The sequence below is a fragment of the Ascaphus truei genome, chromosome 9 (assembly GCF_040206685.1).
Source record: "Ascaphus truei isolate aAscTru1 chromosome 9, aAscTru1.hap1, whole genome shotgun sequence".
NCBI lineage: Eukaryota > Metazoa > Chordata > Amphibia > Anura > Ascaphidae > Ascaphus > Ascaphus truei.
The window spans coordinates 21,762,409-21,779,589 of record NC_134491.1 but is presented as its reverse complement, the minus strand read 5'-3'; the positions used below and the strand labels follow the sequence as shown (position 1 = coordinate 21,779,589).

The window sequence follows — 17,181 nt, the reverse complement described above, 5'->3', positions numbered from 1 at the left end:
GAGTCAGGAGAGAGGGGGCAGGACACAGACAGAGAGACATACGGTACACACAGAGAGATACACATACACTGACAGACACACACACACTGACAGACACACACACACTGACTGACACACACACACTGACTGACACACACACACTGACTGACACACACACACTGACTGACACACACACACTGACTGACACACACACACTGACTGACACACACACACTGACTGACACACACACACACACACTTACTCTGACGCACGCACACACTCTGACGCACGCGCACACACTGACGCACGCACGCACACCCCAGTGATGTACCGAACACCGCCCCTGAATGATGTGCCTATTCCTTCCCCCGCACTGTGAGCTCCCCCACCCGCTCAACATTCATGATGCTGGTACTGCTGCCAATAAACATATACACACACACACTGACGCATGCACACTTTGACGCACGCGCACGCACACTGACTGTCACACATACGCGCGCACACTGACTGACACACATACACTCACTGACCGACACAGAGAGACATTCACACAACACAGAGAGAGAGAGACATACACTGACACACACACACACACACTGACCGGTACAGATACATACACTGACTGACACACACACAAACAAACACATACATACTCACTGACTGACACACTGACACATGTGTGCCGAGCACGCGCGTTATAAGTCAATTTCTGTGACAAAAGTCAAAGAAGTTTCACTTACTATGCGCGTGCACAGCACACACAGCTTTTTTCTCATTCAACTGCAATTGTGCCTACTGGGGCACTATCGAATGCAAACTCCCACTGCCGTCAATGGGAGTTTCCACGCAATTGTGCCCTGATCGGCACTCGCTCACTAAAATAACCCCCCTCCTCCCGAGTGAAACACCTACAGATGAACTAATACAGGGGTATCCAACGCCACTTCTAAAGGGCCACCAAAAGGTCAGGTTTTCAGGAGATCCTGCTTCAGCACAGGTGGCTCAATCAGTGGCTCAGTCAAAGACTGAGCCACCTGTGCTGAAGCAAGGATATCCTGAAAACCTGACCTGTTGGTGGTCCTAGAGGACTGCATTGGATACCCCTGGGCTATAGGAAGTAAGACTAAGGAGTGTGGGGGGGGGGGGGGGAAGAGAAGCATTGGAAAGTGTTTTATTGCCATTATTCCTCCCCCGTACCAACTACAGCTAAATAAGTTATTTAAATGCATAAGTGTTTCAAATAAGTCATCGACATCCGCGGAGGGAACTGACATATTAGTAATGGAATCGCAGTGCGTTTAATTCCTCGCTGACAGAGCCGATCTCTCCCGCCATCATTCACAAAGTTATTTATTTCTTGACTTTTATATATTTCGGCCCTTTCTTTTTTTTTTTTTACATATATTTTGAATCTTCTACAAACGCTGCATTAACACCCGGCCAGAGACACCCGAGGTAAAATCTCCATGGATTAGCTGCCAGCGCAATAAATCTGGTTTTGTTTAAAGTCTTCATTAAAGGGATTATAATCAGAGGTTGTGCAGGAATTGGATCGTACTCTGGGGATTAGAAAGCGCTAATAAAATGCACGTCGCATTCAACGAGTCACGTAAGGTCACAGACACTTGTAAATCTCACTGCTGTCTGCATCTCTTGTGTACACTTCATGTAGTATGAGGATAAAAAGTGTTATAGGGTCAGTACCATGCAAGACAAAAGGGAACTAATGAGTGATCTATTTCAGGGGTGCAAACTTGGAGCTGCGCCCCCCTGCCTGCTCCCCCCAGTGCTCGCGCCCCCCTTACCTTTTTTGCCGGCGTCACACCACTGAATCTCGGTAAGCTGAGTTGCACAGGCCTCATGCGGTCCCCCGGCATTTTAAATGCCTCGGGGAAGAGTGCGGGGCCTCTGCAACCGCCGGACCCCTCCCCCAGAAAAATCTCGCACCCCCCATTTTGCACACCCCTGGTCTATTTAATAGCTTACATGTGTGGTTCCACCCAGGGATTTTTTTCTTCTAGGTTTGAAGCAAGGGGTCTCTGGAGATGAACCGCCTTCGTTTCAGCTACAGGGACCCTCTGCTTCCCGAGATACTTCCTTCCGAAGGAGGCGCCGGTATCATTTCCCGTGGGGTAAAAAAATACGTCTATATCTGCGGCGGAACCGGAGCCAATAGGAAGCAGCAACTTCCTCCGTCGCGGCTTCCGGTTGGCCTGTGCAACGCGGGACATTTAAACCTCCATGAAGAACCGCCAGTAGTTTCCTAGGTAAGTATCGTGAGGGGCTGGGGGTCTCCGGCGCTTAAATTAACGCAGGTTCTGCTCCAGAGACACGGAACGCAGCTGCAAGGCCACCAGGTGAGTGACCCTTTAAACAAAGGGAATTTTACCACCCTCGTTTCTGACGGAGTCTGTTCTCTTGAAATATATGTAGGCTGGAGTAAAAGTGACAACCACATCCATCACAGAGCTGCTGTTATTAAATCGCAAAGTAAAGGGAAACGTTTCATCTTTCCCAACGTGCGGCCGCCATGTGCTGCAGGGACCTTTAGCAACGAAGGGATTGGGTTGGATTTTCTCTAAAAAGATTGGAGGTTGGACGTGTCTAGAGCAGGGGTAGCCAACTCCAGCCCTCACAGGCCACCAACAGGTCAGGTTTGCAGAATATGCCTGCTTCAGCACAGGTGGCTCAGTCGAAGACACGGATTGAGCCACCTGTGCTGAAGCAGGGATATCCTGCAAACCTGACCTGTTGGTGGCCCTTGAGGGCTGGAGTTGGCCATATTAAAAAAAATAACAAAAAAATAAAAAATCGGTGGTAATGAGGCAGGGGAGTCTCAGCTGTGTGAAGGCCCGTTTCAGCCGCCGGCTCTCTCTTCCAGCACTCACCTGCTTTAAGGTAAAGGTGTCTCCCTTCGCTCCCGCTGTGTGTAACACTTTAAGCAACGCCTGCTTTGGTTGTACCTTAAAAAAATACACACAAAAAAAGGGTGAACAAACGGCAGCGGTGTTTGGAACGGACTCTCTAATGCCAACATTTTATTAACATGCAAATGAAACTGTGGGGTGGAAAGAGAGAGATACATGTTTAGCAGAAATCTATGTATTTACCTGGTAGGCCAGTGTTATACAGCAGGGAAACCAGGAAATAATAGTTGCGGGATCCAATCCAAACTCCTAGAGTTGGGGAAACTCCCTTAACAAAACGGTGCTAACTGGAATATCGCCAGGGAAGATAACATGATGGGCATAATAAATATATCAAGAACGACGAGCTAATTTTCCAGTGTGCATAACCAGATTTCTATTTTCTTCAACCCTAGGGAAACATACATTTATTTTTTAAAGAGCAGAACGTGCTCAGGGGGCCGGATAGGGAGAGAAACTCACACCAGCTTCTGGGAGTGAACACTGCTAGAAAGCTTCACATTTAAATTGTTCTTCGTACAAACCTTGTGTGTGTTATAATATGGACGTTATTAGTCCAGAAATGTATATCCTTATGCTACCCTGAAGGTACATTGTCCAATTATAAACACTATAAAGTGTAAGATAGACACCCATCAGAATCGTTCAAGGTCCCAGTGATAACTGAACTATAAGTGTGTATTTCTCTATAAGCCCAAGAGGCCCATTGGGTAGTTCTTGACAAAAACCTCCATCGACTTCAACAGCTCAAATGGCTGCACCAGCGTATACAGGAGAATAAGACCCCGAGACATCCCACAGGTCCGTCTAAGTATAAGAACTGTTTGTTGTGTGTACCGGATTCCCTTCTGCACTGGGCAAGCTCCGGCGGGGGGGATTCTGTCCTGTCGGAGGCTGTGAGGAGGTAGATGTTGACATTTTGGCAGTGATGAAGCCGTCTCCGCACTTGTACCTACGGAGACAAGAAAACACAAGGAATAGATGCGGCGCGCACACAAAAATAAAGGGTCATTTACCCTTTTAGTAACACCCCAAAATATTATACACTGTGCTGATAAGGACCACAAACCCATTCACAATGCAATGCTGACAGACCATTAACCCTTCACTAGCAAAGATCCTCAAAACAATATACTGTGCGGATACGTACCATTAACCCTTCACTAACAGAAGCCCATAACAGTAAAAACTACTGTATATAAATACATTAACAACAGTAAGCCCTCCTGCCACTTCTCAACTCACTGGAAAACCAAAATACATGAGATCATCCTCTTACTAATACCCCTTGTGTTACCTTCTGTATAATCTCAGTGATGGGAGAGGACTACGTCTGCCCCCCTCCCTTTCAGTGCAGTCTAAATCAGCCCATTCCAGGCGCAAAGTGCTACCTGTTGTCCTAACACCTCTCCTAGTGTGAGAGGACTGTCCTGCAGGAGGACAAGCTATATGAGGCAGCGCTGGCCGGGTGATTTGGGGGAGTTTCCTGGGAATGTACCAGGGCGCACTTGCCTGCTCCTAGCCTGTAGCCTGTGACATGCCGTAGCATGTAGAGACATCTGTACTGTGTTCACACGGCCTGTGCCAGGCAAGCAATGGGCACAGGATTTTATCAGCCAGTTAAACAAAAGTAATGTGTCAGGGAGAGGAACAGAGGCAGGTGCACAAGCTGGTCTAAAAGGTAGCCCAACTGCTAATCCCCAAAACAGAGAAGAACTAACCCCTGAACTGCCAGGAGGACCAGACATACAATGAATCCAATATTACATGTCTCCTTACAACTTGTAATATAAAGAAGGACTTAAAACATTATGGAATCAAAACAGTGAATGCATAAAACGATATAGATTGTCTAATAATGTAATTACAGTGTAATAAAAACATACATCGCAAGTACAATAGTTGCATGCACTTAATGATTAATTATGCACATAGTACTTACACAGTGTACCATAAAATTAGTTATTTATATTAAGTGTCAATTGTTTTATGTATTAACTTATTTATTACTAATCATTCAAATGATTTGTAATTATAAGCATAATTAAGTATATGTAATTATACTGTACATAAGTGTACTTGCATTGTTATTAGCCACTATCTACCTATTCCTCCCCAAAATATTACAAACAGACGTCTCTGGTGCCCGTCAACATAAACAAGAGGAGAATTAGAGGCTCGCCGAATTTGGAATCTAATTCGGGTTTGCACCTTTCACTGCCAGAGGGCCCAGCAACGCTGGCAATGAGAGGGTTAAAACGCTGGGTTTTTTTCTGACCCCCACCCCTCCCACAGAAACACAAAAATATTGTCAGTTCCTAAGCTTAGCTGCCAAATTCTGAGCAACAATAAATAAATGAGAAGATGACGTGGGCGAAACTTCCCGTTTTTGTTTCATTGGAAACGCAGTTACAGCCATCAACCAACAGCGCATTGCCTCATGCTGCAGCTGTCACAGAGGGGTTCTGTTGGGACTTGTCACAAACAGCCGTGACTACGTGCACAGCGAGGGCCACAGGACTGCCACTTCGTATATCTGTCACCGTAACATCTCTTTGCAGCGCCTGCATTTTGCAGACACTCTTCCATGCTTCCAACGTGACTGTTACAGCTCAAATAGTCTTCCTCTATCCGGGATCCCTTTCTGGGCGTTCTCTCTGGCATCACACAGACGTATCCCGGTGGGTGATGCGCAGACCACGTGCTCCCCTTGTCCTATCAGAGCCTTTCCCCTGAAAAATGCCGCCATTCCTCTACCCTGCTGAGACGCAGAAAGCCGCGTTTCTCCTGTCGCTCTAGCACGTGGGGGAGAATGGAATATCTACCGATAATCTTAGCCAGCTAATAATGTCACCAAGAAACATCTCCTTCCGACCTTGTGCTAACATCACGTCACAAGCATCCCAAAATCAGGGTGACTGCCGTGAGGAATCAAACTACCCCGGGGGGAAATGTTACACAAGGCCAAAGGTAATTCTTAATCCCCCTGCACTGTCCCCTAGCCGTGCAATGGTTAAACTGGACAGAACGTGGCATTAACCTCCTCACTGCCAGAGTGAGTCAGCAATGTAAATGTGCGACAGGCTTTTCTGGCAACATAGGGGCTAAAATCAAAAAGAGTTATATATATATATATATACACACACACACGTATATATATATATATATATATATATATATATATATATGAAGTGCTGTGTGCTGGGTGATAATGGGGAAAGGCGGGGTTGCAGACCTGCCTAAGACATGCAGATGAGCATACAGTTGTATTTATATATATTTATATATATATATATATAAAAACATGTGCGTATATCAAATATATATATATATATATATATATATATATATATATATCACATACACCACATTGTAATTAATGATGGGACTTTAGAAATAACAAAGTATATATATATATATATATATATATATATATATATATATATATATATATTCACACTTGTGGCGATCCTCATCACCCATGCACAGCGACAAGGATTTGTCATTCAGACATTGGTCACACGTGTCCCCCTTCTGTCACCCACAAACGTGTGCATGGAGTCATGTGCCAGAGGCACGCGAGGCCAGGGGTCATAAGGGTGGGCAGCTGCTGGGGTCACATGGTTATGCAGACTGGGTGCTGCTGGGGTCACATGGGCATGCAGACTGGGTGCCGCTGAGGTCACATGGGCATGCAGATTGGGTGCTGCTGAGGCCTGTCTGGCAGGAGGTCCCTAGGGTTCAGAGGTCATGTTGATAGGGTGCTGCATAGGTCACAGGTTAGTGTAAAGCTAAAAGAATTATCTTAGAGTTAAGGGTGATGCCGACAGTGTGCTGCAGAGGTCATGGTTCAAATATATCGTGCTAGGGTTATCGTGACGGTGCACGAGAGAGGGGGGGTGGAGGTCAAAGGTTATAAAGACTGTGCGCCTCACCCTACAGCTGCGCCATAGGTCTCCGCGAGGCCTGCATCCCGGCCAGGCCCGGCGGCTCGTCTCCCGCTCACGGTTTACCGAGAAACAGGCGCCATCTCCAGGGAAACCTCCGCTTCCGGCCTCCACAACATGGCGGCAATCCGCACTTCCGGACCTAAAGCCAGGAGTCGGCGCACACTTCCGGAATGCGGCCATCTTGGTGGGGGGAGTCGTAACCAACGAGATGGAACAACCGGGGAGAGATAGTAACCACAAAGGGCGGAGTAGGAAGCCAGTGCTGCTGGAGGACTGCAGAGGCCTGACAATGCAGCACACCCTGAGCCCAGGTGTAATTAAGTGTCAGGCAGCAAAACTTATCAAACATGTGCAGGCCAAAATAATAATTATTACAAATACAGCTAGTTATGAGCAAGAAATGAGAGGAAACGTCACCTATATCATATACCTCCAGCTGTACCTATTTAGTAGCTCCTGTACATATTGTACCTATTTCTGCCACTGGCTGAATCTCCAGGTAATTAAAGCAGCTGGGGTATTAATGACTTATTAATAATTAGCTGGTTTTGTGTTATTGGATCACCTGTCTGGAAGCTCCTCTATCCCACATCAACATACTGTAGCACCGAGGTGGGAAACCCTGTCGCCAATCGCCACAAGTGGCAAATCGGCCATGAAAGTGTCGGTGAATTTGAGTTTGCCCGCTCCGACAATAAAATAAACTTTTTCCTGATGGCGTGTGCTGGTTTCCGCTTTCTGAATGAGCCAACGAAGTGAACCAGCTCTATTTTGATCTAGTTTAATACTGATTGGCCGGCAAAGCCGGCCAATTCAGTTAAACAGCAATTCTACTTGTTGCCAAGTAGAACAAAGAAAAACCAGTCAAACAAATATATAAGGGAACCAACAAGTGCACTGTAAAAAGTGCACTTAAAAAAGAAGGGTTAACTCAAAAGAACCCATGATGGGGGATACCGAGCAGAGCACCCCGCCTAACGCCCACTGGGAGGCAAACTCCGAAACCGTCCCAGCGGACTCGGCGTACGTGAACTCTGCCCGAATACGGGAGTGCACCAGCACCCGGAACACTGCCACGATGTTCGTTGGGACCCCCCTCTCCAAATGCTGCTTCCTGGTCTTGTAAATGGCTACCTTAGCCACTGCCAGGAGCTGGTTGACTAGGAGATCCCTAGGCTTATTGTCTCGGGACACTGGGCACCCAAAAATAAAAAGATGAGGGGAAAAACCCAGGAAGAACTGCAGAAGAAGGCTCCTCAAGGTGGGTAAGAGGGGCTGCAGTCTGGCGCAGCTCCGATAAATGTGGAATACGGACTCCCGCTCGCCACAGAAGGGACAGGCGGCGGGGGAGTCCGTGAAGTGTGCCAAGTACTCTCCTGTGCTCAGTGCACCGTGGAGGACCCTCCAACTCAAATCCCCGGCGGGACGGGGAACCAAAGAATAGAGCTCTCTCCACCGGGGTCTCTCGCCCTCATTCCCAAGAAATACCCGCCTCCAGATGGTATCTGGGCGGGTGACAAGGGCGAGGTAGTGCACTATATGGAGCACCAGAGAATACAGGACTTTCCTCGGCATGCCGCGGAAACATGCCGGGGACATATCCCCCAACCTGCTGAGGTTGGGGGAGATAGGAGCCCAAGGGGGTTGCCGTGGTTTGGGTTCTACGCAAAGATCCGGAGAGCTGAAGTTGATAGGTTGACAATGTCTCCGGTCTGCAAAACCCCCTCGATGAAGGTGCGTGAGTCGGGATGGATTTCATCTTTAATCTCCCGGATCAAACAACGAGGGACACGGGCAGTAAGCATACCCATACGGGGCACAAGCACCTCTGCGCTTACCCAGTCTCGCCGCTCATAGTCCAGGAGATCCCTGACTCTGGTCACTTGCGCCAGGATTAGCCGGCGGCAAATAGAGGGTGAATCCAACATCCGGGCCCCCACTGCCGGATTATACAGCAGGGGCTCGGCGAGGAAATCAACCCCCACCGCCTGTTCCTTCCTGGTCGTGGAGACCAGTTTCCAGGCCTTTAATAAGTCCCGGTAGCATGCCGGCAGCTCCGAGAGGTTTCTTCCTAAACCCTCGGGCCTGATGATAAACAGTTGCCGGTCATACCTCATACTGCGCAGCTGGCAAAAAAAACTGGTCACCAGCTGGCACCACTGCGGAGACGGATCCGGGAATAGGTATCTCTGCAGGTATTGGAGGCGGAAAGTGTGTAACTGGGAGCGGACACACACCACTCCCTGTCCACCCTCCTCCAAAGGAAGGCACGCAACCCCCACAGAGACCCAATGCTTCCCCATCCAGAGAAAATCCATCAATCTCCTCTGGATCTTGTTGATAAATTCGGGGGGCGGACCCATGGCTATCAGCCGGTGCCAAAGCTGACTGGCCACCAGCTGGTTGATCACCAGGGTTCTTCCCCTAAGGGAAAGCATTCTCGAAAGATACACCCATGACCCCAGACGAGCAATGACTCGTTCTTCAAGTTCACTGAAGTTTTCTGGGGCTGGGTCCTCCGCAGCAGACAGGTAGACTCCCAGATACTTGAGAGTATCGCTCCCCCACGAGATATTACGAAACGCGGGGGGCAAAGAGTCCACCTGTAAGGGACCCACCAATATGCCGGAGCACTTGGACCAGTTGATCCGAGCAGAAGAGGCCACGGTGTAGACCTCTTGGCACACTTGTGCCCGCTCCAGATCATCTAGGTCCTGGGCCACAAGGAGCACGTCATCGGCATAAGCCGACAGGACTACCCGCATGCTGGGCTCCCGCAGCACCAGCCCGGTGAGCCTCCTCCTCAGTAGACAGAGGAAGGGCTCGATGGCCAGCGCGTATAGTTGCCCAGACAGGTGACACCCCTTACGTACTCCCCGACCAAACACAAAAGGTGCCGTCAGGGACCAATTAATTTTTACCAGACACTCTGCAGAGGCATACAGCATCCGGAGAAAGCCCACAAATTGTGGTCCAAAGCCAAACTCCCGCAGGGTCTGCATGAGGTAACGGTGATCCACCCTGTCAAACGCCTTCTCCTGATCTAGGGAAAGGAGGGCGAGTGACAGACCAGTCCTCTGTGCGTGGTGTAGCAGGTCCCGGACCAGAAAAATGTTGTCATGAATGCTCCGGCCCGGGACAGTATAGGACTGGTCGGGGTGAATCACCTCTGCCAACACGGACTTGAGCCTCAGCGAGAGCACTTTGGCTACGATCTTATAATCTGTGCTGAGCAGTGAGACCAGTCGCCAGTTAGAGATCTGGCGGAGATCCCCCTTCTTCGGCAGCAGAGACAGTATTGCCCGCCGACATGAAAGTGGCATCTCACCGATCTCCAGGGCTTCGGCCAGGACCTCGGTGAAATCAGGTCCCAGCATCTCCCAAAAAATGGAAGAACGCCACAGTCAGCCCGTCTAGCCCCGGCGCTTTTCCGTGGGACATGAGATTAAGAGCTTCAGAGAGCTCGGCCAGAGTCAAAGGTAACTCAAGCCGCTCTCTTCCACCCTCGCTGACCGTGGGAAGCCCCTCCCATAAGACCCTGCACGCATCTGGCTGGATGGACTCCGGAGAGAAAAGATCTACGTAAAACCTCCGGGTTCTGTCCCGGATGCTCTCCGGGTCAGTCAGAGGAGTACCGTCCTCTGCCAACAGGCAGGTGATATGTTTACGGTTTCCCCTCTTTTTCTCCAGCGCGTAGAAGAGGCGCAACCCGCGACCCTCTTCCCGAAGGAAGTGGATGCGGGATCGCACATCCGCCCCCCGAGCTCTCCGATCTTCCAAGTCCCGGAGAGCGCACTTCCTCTCCACGTACGCACACTGCAGGAATTGGTCTCCTGCCACAGACAGCCGCCTCTCGAGATCGAGCACCTCCTCCCTGAGGGTCTCGATCTCAGCATCGCGCCGCCTGCTGGCACCTTTAGTGTGCTCTTGACAAACGAGGCGCAGATGAACCTTGCCCACGTCCCACCACTGCTCTAACGTGGCAAAGTCTGACCTGCAACCTCTCCAGGCCATCCAAAAGTCTCGGACCGACGTCGCAAACCCCTTGTCCTCCAACAACGTATTGTTGAAATGCCAATAGGCGGCCGAGGGCGCTGCTGGTATTAGCGCCACCGTCACGGACGCACAATTGTGGTCCGATAACGGCGCTAGCCTAATGGTACTGGACTGAGTTCGCGACAGGCTGTGGCTGGATATGTACAGCCTATCGATCCGGGACCAGGATATCCGTCCACCTCTAAACACTCTAACATAGGTGAACTCAGTGGATACCCTGGGCTGTTGTTCTCGCCAGACGTCTACCAAGGAGTAGCGGGTGATGACCTCACGCAAGGCCGACGCAGAACCCGGGTGTGGCTCCGGACCATTCCGGTCCCTCAGAGCCTCGAGGATGCAGTTAAAATCACCCCCCGAGCACCACGTGTTCGTCCGCGTCGATTGTCTCCAGGTATTCGGACAATCTGACGAAGAACTGCCTTCTCAGGGGTCCGGTGGCAGGAGCATACACGTTCAAGAAATTAAACATGTAGTCCTCGTGCCGGACCCTGAGATGCAACAGGCGACCTGGAACAACAGTTTTGGCAAACAGCAGCTCAGGTTGAAATGATTCAGAGAACAGGGTCACCACCCCACAAGATGTCGAAATGAGGTGGCTGAAAAAGACCTTGCCTCGCCACTCCAGATGCCAGCTGGCTTCAGCCTCTGGAGTGGTATGGGTTTCCTACAGGAAACACACAGAATACTTTCCCTTTTGTAAAAAGGAGAGTACCTGGAACCTGCGAAACCCGTCCTTACATCCATTTACATTTAGCGTACCGATGCTCAAAGCCATTGGTAATCAAGAGTCTTGCTTCCCATAGGCGCTCAGGGTACTATACCCCGAGAAGCCCTTACGTGCTCTCGCAACACTTTGTTAAACTTTAGGACCCAAACATGTTCAATAGTCCCGGAAAGTTTGGCCTTGTGGTTAGCCTTGATATATACTCTGAGAGAGTGGAGAATGACCGAAGCATCCTTCCACCTCTCAAGGGCCAACTGCACCTTCGTATGTCCATGTCTACAGAGGGTAGCATCCAGGAAACTATCTAGCTCCCGGGCAGGGATAATGGGGATCGAGAAGTCCACCGACTCCATGGTGCTAGAGGACTCCCCTCTGAGCCCCAACTCCCCAGGCTCCTCTTGTGGCTGGAGAATTCAAGACCCCCGTCCTTCTCTGCGGGGGCCTCTCTCAGCCCTAGATTGGATCCCCTCCTCGGTGTTTCCACGAGGGGGTCCACTGTGCTCTCCACCTCCATCCCCGAGTCAGGATGTTCAGGGGCAGCTGGTGGCGACATGGCAGAGGCAGTGGTCTCCCGAGAGTCCTCGGGGGCCACAGAAGCACACATGCCACGGGTGTTCGCATCACCTGCGGGAGGGCCCTCACCAACCGCGGTAGGGCCCTCACCATCCGCGGGAGTGCCCTCACCATCCGCGGGAGGGCCCTCACCATCTGCGGGAGGGCACTCACCATCCGCGGGAGGGCACTCACCATCCGCGGTAGGGCCCTCACCATCCGCGGGAGGGCCCTCACCATCCGTGGGAGGGCCCTCACCATCCGCGGGAGGGCACTCACCATCCGCGGGAGGGCACTCACCCACCATGGGAGGGCACTCATTAGCAAGGACCTCAAAGGGAGGGTCTATCCCAGCATTCACTCCCAATAAAGTGCCTGCCCAAAACTCCGCACTAAGAGGGTTCAGGTCAGACAACTCCCAGATGTAATCGGAAGTGCTCACCAAAACACCCTCCAAACCCCCACCCACGGGGGTCAGTCCTAGCCCATCTCCTTCCTCAGGTGACGCAAACCGGGGCTTTTTTTCCTTAGTTGCGTCATCCAAAGGCGGTACAACCGGAAGGGGATCCCAGTCGACCCCCGGGTCCCCGAAGACAGGTATCTTTTTTGTGTCCGGTGGGGTAAATTCACCGAAACACAAGTCTCCGGGGGATTCTCTCCAACCCAGAGGGGCGTTGGGAGGCTCCCCAACATCTATTTCTAGGGGTAAGGCCTCATGCTGTTGAGCACCTTGGCCTTCCACCCCAGAGATGTCGGGTACCTCCTCTTGCATTCCTTCCAGATCTTCGAGGGGGGGGGGGCTGTTCATTTATGAGATCCGGCTCACACTGGTCAATCCCAACCAGTGGGCCGAATGGAGCCACCTCGTGCGGAACTGATGTTCCGTTCCCTTTAGGAGACATCCGCGGGTGAACGTAATCCGGTTCACCCACCTCGACCTCCTCAAACGCCCTCTTGTTTTTATTTTTAAATTTGCTCTTCCTGGTGATTGATTCCCCAGGAGAGGGTGCCGCTGCCTCCCCAGCAGGAGCTTCCTCCTGCTCCCCCGCACCCTGTACGGTGCTTACAATGGGGGTAAGCTATTCTTGGGGGGGGACAGCGACAACAGAGGGTGACTGTTGTGGGGTGGCTTTTACCTTCTCCCTCTGATCTTTAGGGAGAGGTTCAGATGTCACCGCCCGAGATGGGACAGCGACATCTTCTGCGGTCCCAGGGGGGAACTCGGCCCTCGAGGGCTTTACCTTCTCCCTCTGTTCTTTTGGGAGAGGTGCAGATGTCACCGCCCGAGATGGGGCAGCGACATCTCCTACGGTCCCAAGGGGGACCTGGGCTCTCGAGGGCCCCGCTGTGGTAGGCACAGCGGTACCGGGTGTCTTGGCAGAGGGAGGGGTGGGTGCAGGAACTGAGGTGGGATTCCTGTTCCCTTTGGGGCAACTCCTACGAGTGTGCCTCAGCTCCTTGCACAGATAACACCTAACCCCCTCCGTGCCATAGAAAAAAATATATTGAATGCCCTCGTAAGGCACCCTAAAGGAACCCTCCACAGATTCTGTGCTCCCCGGCAGCAGCAGTTGTACCTGATGCCTAAATGAGAGCACATGCCTCAGCGCCCTATCCCTGCAGCCCAAAGGCAATTTTGTTATAGGAGACTTAATGTCTCCCAGGGTTTGCAGGTGTGGCCTCATGAGGCTGTCTGGGATGAAGGGGGGCACATTTGAAAGAATGACCTTTGTACCTAACCCCTCCATGGGTTCTATAGGGATGTAGATCCCCCCTACATTGATGCCTTTCTGCACCAGGGTGTGGGTGGCAGCCAGCGTACGCAGGAAGAAAATGCCCCTCCCATACATCTTGCTGGCCGCCACCACAGCAGAGGGACCCACAACGTCTGCCACAGCCCTTACATAGATCTCCATGTTAAGGCCAGGTGACATAGGGCATCTCACCCCAAGCTTCCTGCTCACAGCGGGCGTGGCCCCAGCATTGTTGTTGCTGGGGTCGACGCCTGCAGCTGTTATCTGCGCCCATGTTTGAACTGGGGCTGCAGGGGCCACGCTGCTAACAGGCGCTGGGGGAGGCGTGGCCAGGGCACTGGAAGGACCAGGCCTAGGGCTGTGACTAAGAGTGTTGCTCCTAGGGGCCACAGTTTTTGGTGTCCTGTATCCGGGTGTGGTCCCCGTTGCCACACTACTCCTACCTCCCTTAGGCATGATAATATTAAGCCTTTTAGTCAGGGGAGGAGGTAGTGTTTAGAGAGAAAGGTGCAAAGAGGAACTGTCCTTTTAAGAACCAATTAACCTCTCTGCAAAGGGAGGGGGGGAAAAGCAGCTTTTAAAACCTGCTGCAGTTTTAAATCTTTTCCCCCTTATTAGTTACTCTCTCTCTGTTGTAATAGGCAACACCACAATTTTAACAAGTCTTTGAAGAAAAGACACAGGGCTCTTAATTGCAGGTGAGAAAAGAGGAATCAGGCTTAAGAAATAAAGTGAAAATAGAAGTAAAACAACCAGGGGTGTGGGAGGGGAGAGGGGTTGAAAGCTACAGTACCAGCCAGCCAAAGTGCAGCTGGTGCTGGGTTGAAAAATACTGCAGTCCCTGGGTGAAAAACCAAAAACGGTTTTTAAACCCCCAAAACAACCTTTAAACCTCTACAAAACACACAATCCCCCACAGTTTCACTCCAAAATAACACAAATGAAAAGAAGAATACAACCTGATTCCACAATGCCTAGGAGCTCTGTACATACACTTCTGAGCGAAGCAGCCTATTTTGATCTGGTTTAATACTGATTGGCCGGCGAAGCCGGCCAATTCAGTTAAACAGCAATTCTACTTGTTGCCAAGTAGAACAAAGAAAAACCAGTCAAACAAATATATAAGGGAACCAACAAGTGCACTGTAAAAAGTGCACTTAAAACAGAAGGGTTAACTCAAAAGAACCCATGATGGGGGATACCGAGCAGAGCACCCCGCCTAACGCCCACTGGGAGGCAAACTCCGAAACCGTCCCAGCGGACTCGGCGTACGTGAACTCTGCCCGAATACGGGAGTGCACCAGCACCCGGAACACTGCCACGATGTTCGTTGGGACCCCCCTCTCCAAACGCTGCTTCCTGGTCTTGTAAATGGCTACCTTAGCCACTGCCAGGAGCAGGTTGACTAGGAGATCCCTAGGCTTATTGTCTCAGGACACTGGGTACCCAAAAATAAAAAGATGAGGAGAGAAGTTTAACCAGAACTGCAGGAGAAGGCTCCTCAAGAAGGACAAGAGGGGCTGCAGTCTGGCGCAACTCAAATAAATGTGAAATACGGACTCCCGCTCGCCACAGAAAGGACAGGCGGCGGGGGAGTCCGTGAAGTGTGCCAAATACTCTCCTGTGTTCAGTGCTCCGTGGAGGACCCTCCAACTCAAATCCCCGGCGGGACGGGAACCAAAGATGAATAGAGTTCCTTCCACCGAGGTCTCTCGTCCTCGTTCGCAGGGAATACCCGCCTCCAGATGGTGTCTGGGCGGGTGACAAGGGCGAGGTAATGCACTATATGGAGCACTTGAGAATACAGGACTTTCCTCGGCATGCCGCGGAAACATGCCGGGGACATATCCCCCAACCTGCTGAGGTTGGGGGAAAGAGGAGCCCGAGGGGGTTGCCGTGGTTTGGGTTCCACGCAAAGATCTGGAGAGCTAGGATTGAAAGGTTGACAAGGCTCTCCGGTCTGCAATACCCCCTCGATGAAGGTGCGTGAGTCGTAGTGGATGGCATCTTTAATCTCCTGGATCAAACGACGAGGGACACGGGCAGTAAGCATACCCATACGGGGCGCGAGCACCTCTGCGCTTACCTAGTCTCGCCGCTCATAGTCCAGGAGATCTCCGACTCTGGTCACCTGTGCCAGAATTAGTCGGCGGCAAATAGAGGGTGAATCCAACATCTGAGCCCCCACTGCCGGATTATACAGCAGGGGCTCGGCGAGGAAATCAACCCCCACCGCCTGTTCCTTCCTGGTCGCGGAGACCAATTTCCAGGCCTTCCGTAAGGCCCGGTAGTATGCCGGCAGCACCAAGAGGTCTACCTAAACCCTCAGGCCTGATGATAAACAGTTGCCGGTCATACCTCATATTGCGCAGCTGGCGAAAGAAACTGGTTGCCAGCTGGCACCACTGCGGAGACGGATCTGCGAATAGGTATCTCTGCAGGTACTGGAGGCGGAAAGTGTGTAACTGGGAGCGGACACACACCACTCCCTGTCCACCCTCCTCCAAAGGGAGACACGCAATTCCCGCAGAGACCCAATGCTTCCCCATCCAGAGGAAATCCATCAACCTCCTCTGGATCTTGTTGATAAATTCGGGGGTTGGACCCATGGCTATCAGCCGGTGCCAAAGCTGACTGGCCACCAGCTGATTAATCACCAGGGTCCTTCCCCTAAGGGAAAGCATTCTCGACAGATACACCCATGACCCCAGACGAGCAATGACCCGTTCTTCAAGATCACTGAAGTTTTCTGGGGCCGGGTCCTCCGCAGCAGACAGGTAGATACTCCCAGATACTTGAGAGTATCGCTCCCCCACGAGATATTACGAAACGTGGGGGGCAAAGAGTCCACCTGTAAGGGACCCACCAATATGCCGGAGCACTTGGACCAGTTGATCCGAGCAGAAGAGGCAGCGGTGTAGACCTCTTGGCACTCTTGTGCCCGCTCTAGATCATCTAGGTCCTGGGCCACGAGGAGCACGTCATCGGCATAAGCCGACAGGACTACTCGCATGTCGGGCTCCCGCAGCACCAGCCCGGTGAGCCTCCTCCTCAGTAGGCAGAGGAAGGGCTCAATGGCCAGCGCGTACAGTTGCCCAGACAGAGGACACCCCTGACGTACTCCCGACCAAACACAAAAGGTGCCGTCAGGGACCAGTTGATCTTCACCAGACACTCTGCAGAGGCGTACAGCATCTGGAGAAAGCCCACAAATTGTGGGCCGAAGCCAAACGCCC

The 17,181-nt window shown here is 51.5% G+C and overlaps 2 protein-coding genes across 4 annotated transcripts in view; one reads left to right on the top strand and one right to left on the bottom strand.

Moving 5' to 3' along the window:
- The window catches only part of MDM4 (MDM4 regulator of p53), a 33,622-nt gene extending 26,613 nt beyond the window's left edge, over positions 1-7,009 (bottom strand). The window contains exons 1-3 of one of the 3 annotated variants that reach the window (XM_075613718.1): positions 6,845-7,009; positions 3,747-3,861; positions 2,871-2,945 (exon numbers count right to left, since the gene is read on the bottom strand). In XM_075613718.1, coding sequence (XP_075469833.1) covers positions 2,871-2,945; positions 3,747-3,827 — 156 coding nt within the window. In that variant the 5' untranslated portion in view covers positions 3,828-3,861; positions 6,845-7,009. The remainder of the gene's footprint in view (positions 1-2,870; positions 2,946-3,746; positions 3,862-6,844) is intronic. The other 2 variants (XM_075613719.1, XM_075613720.1) reach the window with 2 other exon arrangements.
- Positions 5,762-17,181, top strand: part of PIK3C2B (phosphatidylinositol-4-phosphate 3-kinase catalytic subunit type 2 beta) — a 154,342-nt gene continuing 142,922 nt past the window's right edge. Inside the window, 1 exon segment of the mRNA XM_075613715.1 lies at positions 5,762-5,879. The gene's annotated coding sequence lies outside the window, so the exon portion shown is untranslated.